The 16,368-nt window shown below is 43.0% G+C and overlaps 2 protein-coding genes and 1 long non-coding RNA gene across 5 annotated transcripts in view; 2 read left to right on the forward strand and 1 right to left on the reverse strand.

The window, feature by feature from the left end:
* LOC109934667 (zinc finger protein 271-like) overlaps window positions 1-6,024 on the forward strand; it is a 24,690-nt gene extending 18,666 nt beyond the window's left edge. For 2 of the 3 annotated variants that reach the window (XR_007265558.1, XR_007265559.1), the window contains one exon: window positions 5,430-6,024. The gene's annotated coding sequence lies outside the window, so the exon portion shown is untranslated. The remainder of the gene's footprint in view (window positions 1-5,429) is intronic. The other variant, XR_007265557.1, reaches the window with a different exon arrangement.
* On the reverse strand, window positions 1,997-13,858 carry LOC109934670 (zinc finger protein 271-like). The gene is made up of 2 exons (XM_048616455.1): window positions 12,904-13,858; window positions 1,997-4,841 (listed from the first exon to the last, which is right to left on the reverse strand). The coding sequence occupies exons 1-2, from the start codon at window positions 13,743-13,745 to the stop codon at window positions 3,857-3,859; spliced, it is 1,827 nt and encodes a 608-aa protein (XP_048472412.1). The 5' UTR covers window positions 13,746-13,858; the 3' UTR covers window positions 1,997-3,856.
* A 164-nt stretch (window positions 13,859-14,022) lies between these two features.
* Window positions 14,023-16,116, forward strand: LOC125487008. The gene is made up of 2 exons (XR_007265561.1): window positions 14,023-14,235; window positions 15,306-16,116. It is a non-coding gene; the product is annotated as an uncharacterized LOC125487008 (long non-coding RNA).
* The last annotated feature ends 252 nt before the right edge of the window (window positions 16,117-16,368 follow it).

A 16,368-nucleotide genomic window follows, 5' to 3' on the forward strand; every position in this document is an offset into this window, starting at 1 on the left:
TGACAGAAGCATTCTTCATCCTCAAAGACTTTCAAACTGACATCAATGTGGGATGTGTAGCCTCAGATGTGTTCAGATCAGAAGAGAAAGACCCACAGCATCCAAGGCAATGATGATGTGCAGTGGTGGATACTGCACATACACAGGAGAGAGGGGCATAGGACAGAGACATATGGGAGTAATGGGGTCCAGGAGAGAGCAAGGAAGGTAGAAGCAATTAACTCTTTTCTCCTCCTTTTCTGTATTCCATTTCTGCCCAAACCTCCACACTCTCTTCAACCTGATCCTGTTTCCTACCTCTTCTTCCTTCTAAATACTCTATTTTACATGCTTTCTCTGTCTCTTTAATATGTCCTCCTCCAGCAATATGACAGAGGAATAAGGGCAAAGTTCACTGTTTTGAATTCCATCATAAATGAGAAAAAGACTGCAATATTATTGAGGTAATAATGGAACTATGACAATATCAAACCATTTTAAGATATGTCTTTTGTTTACATTTCACAACTGAACTAAACTGTTATCTGTGGGCCTGTAATTTGCTGAATAGCTATAGTTTATCGCCTGCTGTGATGAATATGACTGACTCTTGGTGCCTGAATACCCAAAAACTCTGAATGTAATTTTAAGAGCCCCCCTCAAACAAGCACAATTAGCAGAAACTCACCACTTGGCAGGACAGTGGTTAGTACTGCTACCTCACAACACCAGGGACCTGGGTTTGATTCCAGCCTTGGGTGACTGTCTCTGTGGAGTTTTCATGTTCTTCCTGTGTCCGCATGGGTTTCCTCTGGGTGCTCCGGTTTCCTCCCACAGTCTAAAGATCTGCAGGTTAGGTGGATTGCTATGGTAAATTGCCTGTAGCGTTAGAGATGTGCAGGCTAGGCAGATTAAGCCATGGTAAATGCGGGGTTACAGGTTTAGGGTGGAGTCTGTGTGGGATGCACTTCGGAGGGTCGGTGCGGACCTGGTGGGCTGATGGCCTCTTTCAACATTGTATGGTCATTTCTATGGTTACTACCAGCTTCCTGACTGACATTCAATGAAACAGTGTTAAAGATCTCAAAAATTTAATTTACACTTGATGTAATTGACAATTAAAATTCCATTTTAGCAAGATTGGATGATAAAACAGACATAAACTAATGCAAACTCTCTGCTGTCACGGTTGTTATACATTTAACAAGTTTTACTGAAGCAAATGTTGAAAAAAAATGTTTTATTGAAGAGTGGTAAGTTGTGATCTGATTGGCTTTATGATCAATGCAGTGTGTAAACTGGATAATTTTGTGATGAAAGGGTAGTTGATGAGAGGAAGACAACAGTGACTGAAGAAATCTGCAATGTGTGATCAGTACTTTGTGGTCACGGGTCAAAAAGATGTGGTTTTCTGCTACAAAGATCTGCAAGGACTCGTTAACTGCATCTGACAAGATGAGAGCTAAGATTATTTACCTTTAAGAAGGCCTTGGATATTAAGTGTCGAAGTTGTGTTTTCCTAATTAAAGTTCAAACAGTTATAAAACTGAATAAGACTATCTTAAAGTGAGAGAAAGCTGCAAGATAGAGAGGAGCAAAAGTAAATACAACTGCTTGGCAACAATCCCAGGCTATGTAATTAACATGATAAACATTAAGAACTTGAGGGGGTCAGTGTGATCATTGAGGGAACTGAGCTGGTTAGCACTGAGGTCACGGAAAGATCTTGTTCAGCAATTTTACTACCCGAGGACAGATGCTTATCTACAGGAAGGCCAATTGTCAGTATGTGAATTTACTTGTAATAGCTCCACCTACACACACATGCGAATAGAGACTCAGTACAGAAATTTGATAATGCCACACACTTGTTCTGCACCATTGCCTATCCAGGGGAAGGCCAGAATCTAGATGGTGGACAGTCCCGGTAAAAGAGGAGGTGTCTACACTTTCTTTATTTGTTTTACAACATGGGCTGTGTTTCAATCGACAGAGGTAACAGATCAGGGAGGCTGGGTAAAAGTTAAATTTATTGAAGGTTCTAAATCTATACAACAGATTAATAAACATCAGATGAAAATAATTACATCCTGAACCATGAATCAATTAAAATAACAAAAGGCTTGAAAATAACTAAGATTTTTCCTAGAACATAAAATGAATCTTGAAAGCGTATAAATTGAATATATCACACCATCATTACACTGAGGTATGATGACCTGAGGGAATTTGGGTCTGTAGAGATTCACCCCCATTCTCTCACCATACTCAGGATAATCGACCTCCTGGATTGCACAGTACACGCATTCCCCATGGTAGTAGTCAAACACCTGTTTGTACACACACACACATAGATCTCTCCATTCACCAGAATGTTTCTGTCACCATCAATCTGGTAAACCAGATCTCTCATATCCAATTCCTATAGCCTTGTTCCCAAAATTACATTCCTCTCTTCCTTCCTGCTTGATATCCCTGCTTCTCAATTCCAGAAGAGAACAGACACCTTCTCCCCAAAACCAATCGTGTCCTTGTGGAAGTTATGTTCCAGCTGTACAGAGCTCTGTTTAGACCCTACTTGGAGAACTGAGTTCAGTTCTCATTACTAAATTTCAGTAAGGCCTTGGAGGGAGTGCACTGTAGATTCACAAGAATGTTCCTGGGGCTTAAACTGGTTCAAATTAGATAACAGGTTACACAGGCTGAGCTTGCATTTGCCTGAATGTGGAAAATTACGGGATAATCTAATTGTGATGTTTAAAATGATTCATCTAGTTGACAGAGAAAACAAGAGTTGACCAGAGAAAACCCCGTCACCCATCTCTAACATCCCCTCCTCAAACCTCTCTGATGTTTACCTTTCTCTTTTTGTTTCATACTACCCTCATTTCCACTTTTTGAGCAAACGTTTAATTGTAAAACCAGAAGGTGTAGGAGCAGAAGTAACCCATTTGGCCCATCAAGTCTACTCTGCCATTCAATGAGATTGTGGCTGATTTTATACTGTTACAGCCAAGCCACATCCCGCCCTCCCCCAACTTCCCAGCTGGGCTCACTGATGAGGAACGGGATTCCTGGCTGATTCTCCCCCTCCATAGATCAGAGACACTGAGGCTATTTAAGGTACCTCCTTTATTACCCCAGGAATGGCTCCTCCCTTGGGTGCTTGTTGATCAGAAGCTGAAGCCTTTCTAACCACTGAGTGTTTGACTGTCTTCTTGGTCAGAGCGAGAGTCAGCGAGTGACTTGTACCTGCCACTGCACTGAAAGGAAGCTGAGTTTATACAGGAGCTTCTACACATATTGTCTCCTTTTCGTGACGTTTCATGATCTAGTCACAGGTGCGATACAGATGCTGCTGAGACCCAAAGTACTTTGGAATAACAGCTCCCCTGTGTGAGCACTGGTGGGCAAACGACACAGTCAACTCTCAATGCAACAGAAGCAAGTGACCCGGCTTCACATCCATGTGGCAATGACAGTGTCTGGTGAGAGAGGAGGAAAAGGAGGAGGTAAAACAAGATTTGCACGTCACACTGGAAGGATTTGACTCTGTTTGGGTTCACTGATCTTCCAGGAGGTCCGAGAATTGTTCAAAGGTTTTACTAACGCGGTTCCTTGTAGTCATGAATTCATGGATGGGGAGATACGTGAGCCATGTGAAAGCTTTGTTGCTGACCTCACATGTGAAAGGATTCTCTGAATCTGCTAGTGTTCCGGGAGGGTCCAAGAATTCAGGAGAACGTTATCATAAATGTCTTACTTAAATCATTGGCCCCCTTTGTGGATCCTCTGATGGATTGCGGCTTTAACAAGTTGGTGAAGGCTTTCTCACACAGCTCCTGCCTGAACAGCTTCTCCACAGTATGTCAGTATTTCATGAGCATTGATGTCTGTGTGAAGGCTCAGTCACACACCTCACATTTGAAAGGCTTTTCCCTGTGTGAATGTGCCGGTGATTTAACAAGCCTGATAACTGTGCAAAGCCCTTATTACACACTTCACATGTGAAAGCTTTCTCTCCTGTGTGAAGGCGAAGGTGTTCACGGAGAATAGAGGACCGCGAAAATGACTTGTCACACTCTGTACATCTGAATGGTTTCTCTCCGGTGTGAGTGCGTTTGTGTGTGTGAAAGTGAGATGAGCGTGAGAAAGATTTGTCACAAACCTCACATTTGAATGGTTTCTCCCCAGTGTGAATGCGTCGGTGCTGTATGAGTGTTGATGACTGCGTGAAGGCTCGGTCACAAATCTCACACTTGAAGGGCTTCTCCCCTGTATGTATCCTCTGGTGTGTCAGGAGATCTGATAATTGGACAAAAGATATCTCACAAATCTCACATTTGAAAGGTTTGTCCTCTGTGTGAATCCTCTGGTGTGTGAGAAGCCTTGTAGACGTTGCAAAAGCCTTATTGCAAACATCACACTTGAAGTGTTTCTGCCCTGTGTGAACTGCCTGATGGACCAGGAGGTTTGATGACTGTGTGAAGGATTTGTCACACACTTCACAGGTGTACAGTTTCTCCCCTGTGTGAATGCGCTGGTGAGCGCGCAGTATTGATGACTGTGAAAATGATTTGTCACACACCTCACATGTGAATGGTTTCTCCCCTGTGTGGATGCGTTGGTGTGCACGGAGGTTTGAAAAATGTGAGAATGGTTTGTCACACACCGCACACATGAACGGCTTCTCCCCTGTGTGACTGCGTTGGTGAAGGCTGAAGTGGGATGAGCGTGAGAATGATTTGTCACACACTTCACATTTGAATGGTTTCTTTTCCATCTTGCTTCTTGAGTTAACAGTTGATGCAAAAGATCTGCCTTGTATGTTGGGAAATCTTATGAGACTGTGCAGTCCTCCTCCGCATCACCTGAACAGCCTCTCACCTGTTAAAAAAGTCAGTGGTTCATGAGGCTGAATGAATGATTGAACCTCTTGCCACACTACGAACACAGTCATACTTCTTCCCAGCCTCACCCTGACTGATCACTCACAGCCAAACCTTCAGAAAGGCTGGTTCTGATGGAAGGCTCCACACCACTGACCGGTTTCAGATCTGATGATGAGGCAGAGCTCCCCTGACCCAACCGATTTCCAAGATGATGGTTTTACTGCCTGACCTTCTGTCTTGAGCAGTGCTGTGAAGGGACTGGATGTCTTCCTACGGTCTTGCAGTTGCTCCTTGGATGATGGTCAGTATCCAGCCGCAGTGTTTCTCCTCTCTGCATTCTCTGACGTCGTACAGTGCAATTCTTCTGTAAAACAGGAAAAGGAAACATGATTTTCTCCAACTCCCTCTCCTCCTTTGCTGAAGGGGTTGACTCCTCAGTTAGAGGCTGTTCCACAGCGAATGCCAGTCTCCTATTTCCTGTGTGGGGGGGTAGGGGGGGATTCATATGTAATTTCTCTTTTTTTCCTCACTTGTCTGTCACAACCCTGTTTCCAACAGGGACACTGGATACTGACCAGGACCAGACAATATGGCTACTTTCTTTCCTCCGCCCAGACCCCATCTTCCCAGACAAGATGAGCACAATGGAAAAGAGATTCAGGTGGAACATCAAAAAAGCCATCTATTTGCTGTGAGCTTGCATCACTGAATCGTACCAATCTGGAAACATCCCAGACTTCTCTGCCACCATCCCTGGGAATGTCGCATCCCACTGGCATGTGGGAAGTCCTTAGTGTTGACTGCATGGCGTCTCATGCCTTCAGGTCAAACAAGTTCAAGAAAAATTACCACTCCCCTCCCATTTGATTAATAAGTACTTCACCGTGTTCAGCATCACCAGGGAAGCAGACTGAGGACAGATCCCCAAGCTGGGAGTCCATGAGATGTATTCAGCCATCAGCAGCAGCAGGATTGTATTCCACTACAACGTAAACAGCCTGCTACAGCTCTCATTCCATGATTATCATCAAACTAGTGGATGGACATCAGCAATGATCTTATTGATGGCAGGGTAGGATTGAGAGACCAAATGAACTACTTCTGATCTTAAGACTTGTATGTTCATAACAGAACACATTGCGTTGTTGGACTGATTCCTGTAAAGACAGTAATGCTGCAGATAGCGCAACATTAAAGTATACCTAGCATAGGTGACTGGTTATGTGAGAAATTGAAAAGGGTTTTTTTTTCTGTAAAAAGTGCTGCAAAGCACATTTACTCAATGTTAATTTTCAAGTCCAGTGACTCCTCATCAGACAAAGGTCAGTTCTGATGAAGAATCACAGGGCTCAAAATATTAGCTCTGTCATTCTCTCCATGGATGCTGTCAGACCTGCTGAGTTTCTCCATCACTTTCTATTTTTGTTTGCTTCAGATCTCCAGCATCCATAGTTGTTTGTTTTTTTTTACTGTTTAGTCAATGTTGCTTTTAGTTTGTTTTTTTTTAGAATAAACACCTTAGAATGGGAAATTGTGTAGTACAATTACTCTTCAGTGGTCACTGGGAATAAGGATCTCTTTTAAATATTAAACAAAAACAGAAATTGCTGGAAAAGCTCAGCAGGTCTGGCAGCATCTGTGAAGAGAAATCAGAGTTAACATTTCGGGTCCAGAGTCCCTTCCTGAGAACTGACGGTAGCTAGGAAATGTTGGTTTTTATGCAGAAGGTAGCGTGGAGGGACAGGGTAAGTAGTATATGACAGATGGAGATACAGCCCAAAGAGACAGAAGAACAGTTGGACAAACAAAGGAGTGGTAACAATCAGCCTAGGAAAATGAACAGCTACCAATGGGAACAATTAGTGGCTAACAATGTCTGTAATAGCAGACCATGTGATAACAAGGCCGACTGAGTGGGAGTTGGGGTAAGGAAATAGGAGGAGGTGCCTTAAGCTCTAAAATTGTTGAACTCAATATTGAGTCTAGAAGGCAGCAGGGTTCCCAAGTGGAAAATGAGGTGCTGAGCTTCGCTGGAGCACGACCGTAAGCTTGAGACAGAGTTGTTGGCCAGGTAACAAGGTTGTGTGTTGAAGTGGCAGGCAACTGGAAGCTCAGGGCCTTTTTTTGTGGATAGAACAGAGGTGTTCTGCAAAGTGTTCGCCCAGAATACACTTCATTTCCCCAATACAGATGAGACTACATTGTGAGCAACAAATACAGTAGACTAGATTGAGTCAATTGCAGGCAAAGTGCTGCTTCACCTGGAAGATGTGTTTCGCTCCTTGGACAGTGAGAAGGGAGGAAGTAAATGGGCAGGTGTTATACCTCTGTGGTTGCAACGGAAGGTGCCATGGTTCTGGGGGCTTGTTGGGAGTGAAAGAGGATTGGATCAGGGTGTCCCAGAGGAAATAGTCCTTGCGGAAGGCTGATAGGGGAGGAGAGGGAAATGTATGTCTAGTGGTGGCATCCCACTAGAAGCGGTGGAAATAGCAGATAACAATCCTTTGGATCTGGTTGCTGGAAGGATAGTAGGTGAGGACAAGGGGTCCTTATCACTGTTGTGGGAGGGAAGAGAGAGGCTGAGGCTGAAGTGAGGGAGATCGGTCTGTCTGAGGGCCCTGTCAACTAGTGCTGGAGAATCGTCAGTTGAGGAAGAAGGTGGACATTTTGGAGGCCACTTTGTCGAAGCTGGCATCATCAGAACAGATGTGACGGAGACAGATGAATTGGGAGAATGGAATACGGTTTTTACAGGAAGCAGGGTATCAGAATTATAGTGAAATTAACTGTGGGAGTCAATTGATTTGTAGTGGATATTGGTGGCCAGCCTATCCCCAGAAATGGGGATATTGAGGAAGGGAACGGAGAAGGCGGAGATGGACCAGATAAAGGTATCAGAGATTGGCAATTGGAATCAAATTGATAAACTTTTCCTATGTGGACAAGAGTGGGAAACAGCACCAATGATACCATCGATTTACCAGAGAAAGAGTTGTGGGTGGGAGCTGGAATAGGACTGGAACTGTAACCCACAAAGAGTCAGGCATAACTGGGGCCCATGCAGATAATCGTATCTTTTATCGTATCTTTTTAACATCTTTTCTGTTTCTACGGAATCTGAGGAATCTCTCAAAAAACACCATTAAAAAAGTGCATATCCGAAATATAACAATGAAATTGTGGGATCTTACTGTGCACGGATTTACTGCCAAGTTTCCTACACTGCAATAGTATCCACACTTACAAAAAAAAAACTCATTACCTGTAAAAAGCTTTGGGACATCTGGTGATTATGAGAAGTTCTATATAAATGTTTTATTATCTCAAGCGGTTACAGAGATGGGGTGGAGGGAGGTCTTGGAGCAATTTAAAAAGAAGGAAACATCCAGATCCGAAGACACACAGAGAACTAACCATTCCCAGTCCAGACGATAATAACCAGCTACCAACACACACAAAACTCAACAAGAGGAAATTAGGAAGAAGCCTCAGACATTCTGCACCTTCCAGATAATGACATTTCACCTTCTCATATTCACGAATGAGCCATCAACAAAACTCAGCCTGGAAATCAGAGGGAAATGCTTCCAACAAACACACTCAATATCCAACACACAGCTCCAGTCAAACAGTTCAGCACAAAGCACCGAGTAAACAGCTCTCTCAGCTGGATCTTCTCACACAGCATAAGGGACATTTCCACCCTGATTGCCCTCAGGATAGTCAGACTGCCTGAAGATTGGTGTGGATATTATGGGATACAATTTGTATAAAAGCTGCTCCTTCACTCACCATCTCCTCACTTGGTTTTCAGTCCCTATAGGAAGTGAACCAGCTCTGGAAGAGGAAGAGGGGTGTCGAGAAGCGCGAGCCCAGCATGGCTAGGCGCTTATGAGTTGTGGTATTAAACTGTTAACTGCGTTTCTCGTTTTTCTATTTTTAGTAAGAATGACTTTAATGTTTATTTTTTTTAACTTTGTTTTCATTACTTTTCTGCTTTGTACCTAAGATTCTGAATCTACGTACGATTCAACCTTAGAGGGCATAGTGGGTGGCAACTTGCAAACTTTAACATGTGACAATAAACCTCATTCCAAATTCATCAAAATGCTATAATGGGCAGAGTGGGTGGGCTCTCTGATTGACGTCTCTCACAACCAATCCAAATATTTATGGAGCAACATGAGCTTCCTAAAGCTTGGGAAACTGACAGGTGAAATGGAAGTCACTTTGAACTGCTTATCAGGTAAGGATTTAAAGTTGTCATTGACCCATCTGAATAAACCCCCACTGATTGCTTTCTCAGTTCTCTTCGTGAATGTTTGACATAGATTTCCTGTGTGGGAAGAGCGTTCTTCACCCTGGGAGGCTTTCAAACTGACAATAGATGTGTGAGATGCGTAGCCATGGATGTAATTAACAGCAGATCAGAAGAGTAATTGCCAACAACATCAGTGTTTTCTGCAAATCATCACTTTGAAGAGAAAGGGTGATTGGAAATAGAATGGAATTGAAAGCATGGAGGGTGAACGGATTTTTTTTGAGAAAGGTGACAGAATCAGGTTCAAAAGGCAGAGGGACAATATCTGAAGAGAGGAAACCGTGAACAATCTTGGTGAACATCGGGACCAGGAGGGGATGTTGAATGATCAGTTTAGTGAGAATCAGCTCGAAGGAACAGGAGATTGGTCTCATGGACATGATGAGCTCAGGGAGATCATGAGGGGAGATAGGAGAAAGGAGACAAAGGTGAGTGTTCAGGGTTAGGAGTGTATTAATGGAAGGTTTCCCAGGTGGGTTGGTGGTAGAAAGGGAAATGTCGTGAACAGAGAGGCCATTTACCAGGGAGCAGAGATTTAAAATCAGTGATGAAAGGATTAGAGAGCTGAGGAGTATATTTTTTTCTCCCAGAAGGTGGTGAGGAATTGGAACTCATTTCAGAAATCATCATCACTCTTTAAAAAAAAACTTGGATACAAGCTTGAAGGAATAGCTTGTGCACATTTAAAATAAGATTGAAATAACTTTTCAACATTCACACTGTCCAGCAAGCACACACCCGGAAAATTACATAGTGTATTACATTCAGAGTCAATCTCTATCTATACTGCCCCTGGACTGTAGGGTTAAACCGATCATTCTCACACCTGGAACAGGAACAAGACTCACCTACTGAAGTTATTCAGAAGTTCCTACGTTACTGACCTTAATATCATGTTTGAAGCAAGACCATGGCAAATTGGGGAGGGCAACTACCAGAAAAGTGATGGGAGAACACACTGTAGCTCAGTCTCACTGAGGAATACCACAGATTTTCAGACAGTTGCTGGTTGTTCTGGAGTGTGGCTGTGCATAGATCACTGAAAGTTGCCACCCAGGTTGATAGCGTTGTTAAGAAGGCGTACGGTGTGTTAGGTTTTATTGGTAGAGGGATTGAGTTTCGGAGCCATGAGGTCATGTTGCAGCTGTACAAAACTCTGGTGCGGCCGCATTTGGAGTATTGCGTACAATTCTGGTCACCGCATTATAGGAAGGATGTGGAAGCATTGGAAAGGGTGCAGTGGAGACTTACCAGGATGTTGCCTGGTATGGAGGGAAGGTCTTATGAGGAAAGGCTGAGGGACTTGAGGCTGTTTTCGTTAGAGAGAAGAAGTTTAAGAGGTGACTTAACAGAAACATACAAGATGATCAGAGGATTAGATAGGGTGGACAGTGGGAGCCTTTTTCCTCGGATGGTGATGGCTAGCACGAGGGGACATAGCTTTAAATTGAGGGGTGATAGATATAGGACAGATGTCAGAGGTAGGTTCTTTACTCAGAGAGTAGTAAGGGCGTGGAATGCCCTGCCTGCAAATGTAGTAGACTCGCTAACTTTAAGGGCATTTAAATGGTCATTGGATAAACATATGGATGATAATGGAATAGTTTAGGTTAGATGGGCTTCAGATTGGTTTCACAGGTTGGCGCAACATCGAGGGCCGAAGGACCTGTACTGCGCTGTAATGTTCTATGTTCTACTTGAGCAAGTGGGATTTAGGATAGCTGTGTTTTTGCTTGATGTGGGAATCCTTTATCAATATCTAGTCTGAAGGTTGTTCCTCTGTCTTAGTCTACCCACTTTGTTCCATCAGTCTCACTTCTCCTGACAGAGGGACTTTACCACCTTTCACAGCTTCAGGAACCCAGACACAAAGCCAACACTGACACTGCAGCTCTAACTAGTTTCCAATTTAAAGTGAATCAAACTTTCTGGCTCCCAATTTAGAGAGGGAGAAGCATTCACACAGCCTTGGGACTGCATCACTAAGAAGATGAATCTAACAAAAATGTCATGTTATTTTCAATCATTAGTTATCCCTGTTGTTTGTGAGTCACACCAGAGACCTGAGCTCTGAATCTGACATGTCACTGTGTGTTGGAGCAGATAAGAAAATAAGACATTCACAACAGTACACTCCAAAAGGAACTTTATTGGCTATGGATGTTCTGGGATTACAAAAGGTAATGTGAAAAAATAATTCTTTCTTTCAATGTTCAGTAATGTTCTGCTTCCTGTGAACTGGTCATGATAAACTCATTGATAGAGAAAGTATCCCAGCCACAGAGACTTTGACGAATATATCGTATATAGGACACTTCCTATAGGATCCTGAATGTTTCAGTGAATAGGAACACCAGGCTGGCAGATAATGTAGTTTGTTTTAAATTTTAAAAAGTATGTTTATTACAGGTTATAAATCTATACAGGAAGTTGAACAAACAACAGATAAACAATAACTTAATATTCAGCTAATGCCATACTTTGAATTAATCAAAATAACAAAACATTTGAAAATTCTTCAAGATCTTTCCCCCAGCATGAAATGAAACTTGGAAGAGTACAAGATGAACATATTATACCGTTATTATATCGAGGTATGATTGCTAAGGAAGCTCACCATACTCAGGACAGTAGTCTTCCCAGTCAGGAGAGTACAAACTTTACCCATGGTATTAATCAAAACATATGTCACTTGAAGCGGATTTGTTTATAAATCACCAACTAAAGCAGGGTCTGATTCTATTGCACACCCTCTCCGGAAAGCTGGTTCACTTTACCAACACACACACCCTCACATCAGGGGAAACTCTCAGAATACAACAGACACGTTTTTTGTAAAATCCCTGTGCTTTAGTCTTGCTCCCAATTCTGATGGTCAGAAATGACACCAAACTTCAATGATACAGGATTGAGCTTGGTTCCATCATACAAACAGACGAACGGCTACAGAGAATGATCATATGGGTTCATAGACCAAACAGTTTCCATTCCTTCCCCCAGACGCGTCGGACAGGACTTTGTAATTTGCAACTCTCTGTCCTCCATTGACCACAATCCTACTGTAGCCTCCAACCTGTTTTAACTATCGTTGATATCCATGCATTTTACTCTCTTTCTTCCTAGTCAGTTTCCTTATCGATTCAGTCTATGAGAGAAAATTTGAGTGTATCCAGTGCACAACTGGTTTAACCATTCATCCCACATCAAGCAGTAGTGGTCCTGCTGACCTCTGTCGAAATTGTTTAGTACTCCAGGACCATCCTAAAGAGAAAAGATAATCCACAACTTCCCCTTCCCAAAACCAACTGTGTCTTGTTGAAGTTGTGTTCCAGCTGTGCAGAGCTCTGTTTAGACCCTATCTAGGGAACTGTGTTTAGTCCTGGGTACCCCTTTTCAGGAAGGATATACTGGTCATGGAAGAAGTGGAATGTAGATTCACCACAAATGTTCCTGGGGTAAAAAGATTTAATTATGATAACAGGTCACACAGACTGAGTTTGCATTCCTTTGAGTGTGGACAATTAAGGGGTAATCGTAATGGAGGTATTTAAGATGATTTAACAAGCTGATAGAAGCAGTTAGAAAGAAAGAATTTCTCTGGCAGGAAGGGCAGGGGAGCAGAGTTTAGATCCAGGCTGTGTGGGGGTGATTCCCAATGTCAGTGACAGTGTGAATACCTTGTCACATTCTTACATTTAAATGGTTTCTCACATATGAATCCTCTGATGCAACAGGAGCTTTGATGAGCTGGAGAAGGATTTGTTGCACATATCGCATAAAAATGGTTTCTCCCCAGTGTGAATGCGTTGGTGCACACGGAAGCTCGATGACCTTGAGAATGATTTGCTGCACACGTCACATGTGAATGGTTTCTCACCAGTGTGAATGCGCCAGTGACTGACCAAGGTTGATGACTGTGCAAATCCCCTGTTACACACCTCACACTTGAACGGTTTCTCCCCAGTGTGCATGCGTTGGTGCACACGGAGGTTCCCCGACTTCAAAAATCCTTGGTCACACACCTCACACTTGAATGGCTTCTCCCCAGTGTGGATACGTTGGTGTTTTAGGAGTAGCGATGATTGTGTGAAGGCTCGCTCGCATACCTCACACTTGAAGGGCTTCTCCCCCGTGTGAATCCTCTGGTGTATCAGGAGATCAGAGGAGCAAGTAAAAAATTTTTCACATTCTGTACACTTGAATGGTTTCTCCCCTGTGTGAATCCTCTGGTGTATCAGGAGGCTTGTAGACTTCAAAAAGGTTTTATTGCAAACGTCACATTTGAACGGCCTCTCCCCTGTGTGAATGCGTTGGTGTGTGCGGAGATTTGAGGACACTGAGAATGATTTGTGACACACCTCACATGTGAACGGTTTCTCACCTGTGTGAATGCGCCGGTGTTTCACGAGAGCTGATGACTGTGTAAAACCCCTGTTACACACCTCACAGGTAAACGGTTTCTCCCCTGTGTGAATGTGTTGGTGATTCACAAGCGTTGATGACTGTGTGAATGCGTGGTCACACACTTCACACTTAAATGGCTTCTCTTCCATTTAGCCGTCTTTGTATTTAACTTTGTACATAAGATGCACCTTGTGGGTCAGGAGATTGTGTTGAGCTTGTGGAACCCTCCACACAAACTTGACTGCCTTGGATATGTGGGTCTTCTTCCTCTAATTTCCTGTTAAACACATTCGAGGCCTCACTGATGTAAAAGCCTTTGAGGATGAAGAATGCTATTCCCACACTAGAAATCGCTGTCAAATATTTACCAGGGGAACTGAGGGAGCAACTGCAATAAATGAGGTTTTATTCAGATGGGGCAATGACAAGTTTAAATCCCCACCTGATCTGCTGCTCAAAGTCACCTCCATTTCACCGGTCAGTTTCCCAAGCTTCCGGAAACTCATATTAGTCCGGGAATATTTGGATTGGCTGTGAGAAACGTCAATCAGAGAGCCCACCCACTCTCCCCATTCACACCTCTTCCTCTTCCAGAGCTGGTTCACTTCCTATAGGGACTGAAAACCAAGTGAGGAGATGGTGAGTGATAGAGCAGCTTTTATACAAATTGTATCCTATAATATTCACACCAATCTTCAGGCAGTCTGACTATCCTGTGGGCAATCGGGTGGAAATGTCCCTTATGCTGTGTGAGAAGATCCAGCTGAGAGAGTTATTTACTTTGTGCTGAATTGTTTGACTGGAGCTTGGATATTGTGTTTGTTGGAAGCATTTCCCTTCTGATTTCCAAGCTGAGTTTCGTTGCTGGCTCATTCGTGAATATGAGAAGGTGAGGTGTATTTGGGAGCTGGTTATTATCCTGCCAACTGTGGATAGTCAGTTCTTGTGTGTTGGCCTGAGTCTTGCTTGTCTTTTCAAACTCCTCCAAGACAACTTGCAATGTCAAAGTGCCAGCAGTGATGGACTGCATGTATGGAAGAGCAGGTGGTTGTAGCAGGTTCCCTATTCTCAAGAACAGTATTTGGGGCTTTAAGACAAGCTGAAAGTTTTTATATTCTTATTTTCATTCTGAAATTTCACGCAATTGAAATTAATATGAAATTTCAAATTGCATTAAATTCATATCCAGCACCATAGAAATTCAGCTGCTAAACCTGGAGATACATGTCTTTTTATGCCTTCTTTAAAGATTTAGAGCCTCAGGCTTTCCCAAAAACTTGGGCTTGGATTTGATAGTTTTGCCCAGTGGTATGACTGATGCCTGAATTTGAGACATAAAGTCTGAGCAAATGCAGTGTATCTAATTTCCCAAGAGAAAGCAGAATCCCTCAATCAGCTACGTTGAAGTAATATTGTAATACATTCCTTAGATTTTAGCACTTCCTGCCCAGTGTGTTTTCTTCAAATAAACTTTTGAGAAGTAAGTAGAGAATTTCAAAATCTCAATTGAAGTGTCGTTTTTCTTGAGTGTTTTTTTCTGTTAAACATATACTCCCAAAGTAAAGTATTCACCAGCATAACTCAATTCATAGTGAACTAACAGCCACTTATACATTCCAACTGCACACTTTCTAACTGAGGAGTCTGTCCCTTCAGCAAAGGAATAGAGGCAGTTGGAAGAAATCATGTTTCCTCTTCCTCTTTTACAGAAGGTTTGCACCGTACTACACCAGAGGATACAGAGGGGAAAGACACTGCAGATAGATCCTGACCATACCCCAAGAAATAACTGCACAATTGTGGGAAGACATCCAGTCCCTTTACAGCATTGCTTAACACAGAGAAGATTGCACAGTGAAACCATCATCTGGAACTCAGTTGGGTCAGAAGAGCTTTGACACAGCATCAGATCTGAAACTGGTCAGTGGCATGGAGCCTTCCAATAGAAACAGCCTTTCTGAAGGTTCGGCTGTGAGGGACTGGTCAAAGTGAGGCTGGGAAGAAGTGTGAGAGGCTCCAACTATAATGACAGCTTCAATCATTCATGGAGACTTATGAACCACTAACTCATTCCCACAAGGGAGAGGCTGTTCTAATGTAAGACAGGAAGAAGGCTCTATAGGTGCATCTATTATACAACTGCTAACACTAGGACAGCCACATGGAAGAGAAAGTTCTAAGGTTTGAGATGTCTGAGAGGTTTTGCAGAGCCATTAACCCTCATGAATCTTCGATGCATTCACAAAGCGGAGAAGCCGTAAAAATGTGAGGTTTGAAACAAGGGCACTATGCAGTTATCAGTTTTTGTGAACCACCCAGAGAAAAAGCCATATCAGGTGGCAGATATGCAACAGTTCATTCTTGCAGTTGCCAAACTTTCACAAACACGATTGAATTTGCATGGGGGAGAAACTCTTTAAGGGCGAATTGTGTAACACATCATTCCTCACTTCATCAAGGCTCAGAGATGGGTCAGAAGCCATTCACGTGAAAAAATGTAATAAAGCAATTTCAGTGCCATCATGCCTCTGTGTACACCAAAGCATTGACACAGGGAAGAAACCATTCACATGTAAGATATGCAACAAATCATTCCCATCAACATTGAAACTCCATGTACACCAAAGCATTCACATGAGGGAGAAACTATTCATGTGTGAGGTATGCAACAAATCATTCCCATGATCAGAGCACCTCCATGTGCATCAAAGGATTCACACAGGAGAGAAACCATTCATGTAACGTGTGCGACAGATCGCTCTTGCAATTAGG

Source organism: Rhincodon typus, chromosome 35, assembly GCF_021869965.1.
Source record: "Rhincodon typus isolate 14 chromosome 35, sRhiTyp1.1, whole genome shotgun sequence".
In the NCBI taxonomy this organism is placed as follows: Eukaryota; Metazoa; Chordata; class Chondrichthyes; order Orectolobiformes; family Rhincodontidae; genus Rhincodon; species Rhincodon typus.

Excerpts from the sequence above, each read along its gene's own strand:
- LOC109934670 (XM_048616455.1), bottom strand. The coding sequence starts at position 13,745 with ATGGAAGAGAAGCCATTTAAGTGTGAAGTGTGTGACCACGCATTCACA. Across the intron at positions 4,842-12,903 it reads TTGCATCAGAGGATTCATAT|AGGAGGACTGCACAGTCTCA; the intron begins GTGAGAAACCAT and ends CAGGTGATGCGG.